Source organism: Penaeus monodon, chromosome 22 (assembly GCF_015228065.2).
Source record: "Penaeus monodon isolate SGIC_2016 chromosome 22, NSTDA_Pmon_1, whole genome shotgun sequence".
NCBI lineage: Eukaryota > Metazoa > Arthropoda > Malacostraca > Decapoda > Penaeidae > Penaeus > Penaeus monodon.
Genome location: NC_051407.1, coordinates 6869386 through 6869763, shown reverse-complemented (window position 1 = coordinate 6869763; position 378 = coordinate 6869386). Strand labels below are relative to the sequence as shown.

Here is a 378-nt window from a genome sequence, read left to right as displayed (position 1 = left end):
CAAATTTTGTAACTTTGAATACTTGATGCATGTTGGTGCATAGTTTCCGTGCGTACCAGTCAAATGGAGCGAAGCATAGGTCAAGAATCGTTCATAAATATATTTTTTGGTTCAGATTTATTAGGTGAATGTATACATATCAGTAAAACAAAACAAAACGTGAACATAAATTTCTTAAAGCTTTTCAGATAAAACCTTAGATGGAAGTATATGATGGAAATATTCAAATGGTAAACTTTATGGAGTACTGTAAAGATTCGAGGGAGCGGAAACAACGCCGGAGCCTCCACCGAAACCACCTCCTGAGACGAATCCACCGCCACTGCCACCAGCGATGAATTCTCCACTATCGCCACCGCTTACGAAACCTCCGCTAAT

At 39.7% G+C, this 378-nt stretch overlaps 1 protein-coding gene across 1 annotated transcript in view; it reads right to left on the bottom strand.

Moving 5' to 3' along the window:
* Positions 1-98: 98 nt before the first annotated feature.
* LOC119586866 (pupal cuticle protein 36-like) overlaps positions 99-378 on the bottom strand; it is a gene marked incomplete in the record, with an annotated part of 1057 nt that continues 777 nt past the window's right edge. Inside the window, 1 exon segment of the mRNA XM_037935597.1 lies at positions 99-378. Coding sequence (XP_037791525.1) covers positions 238-378 — 141 coding nt within the window.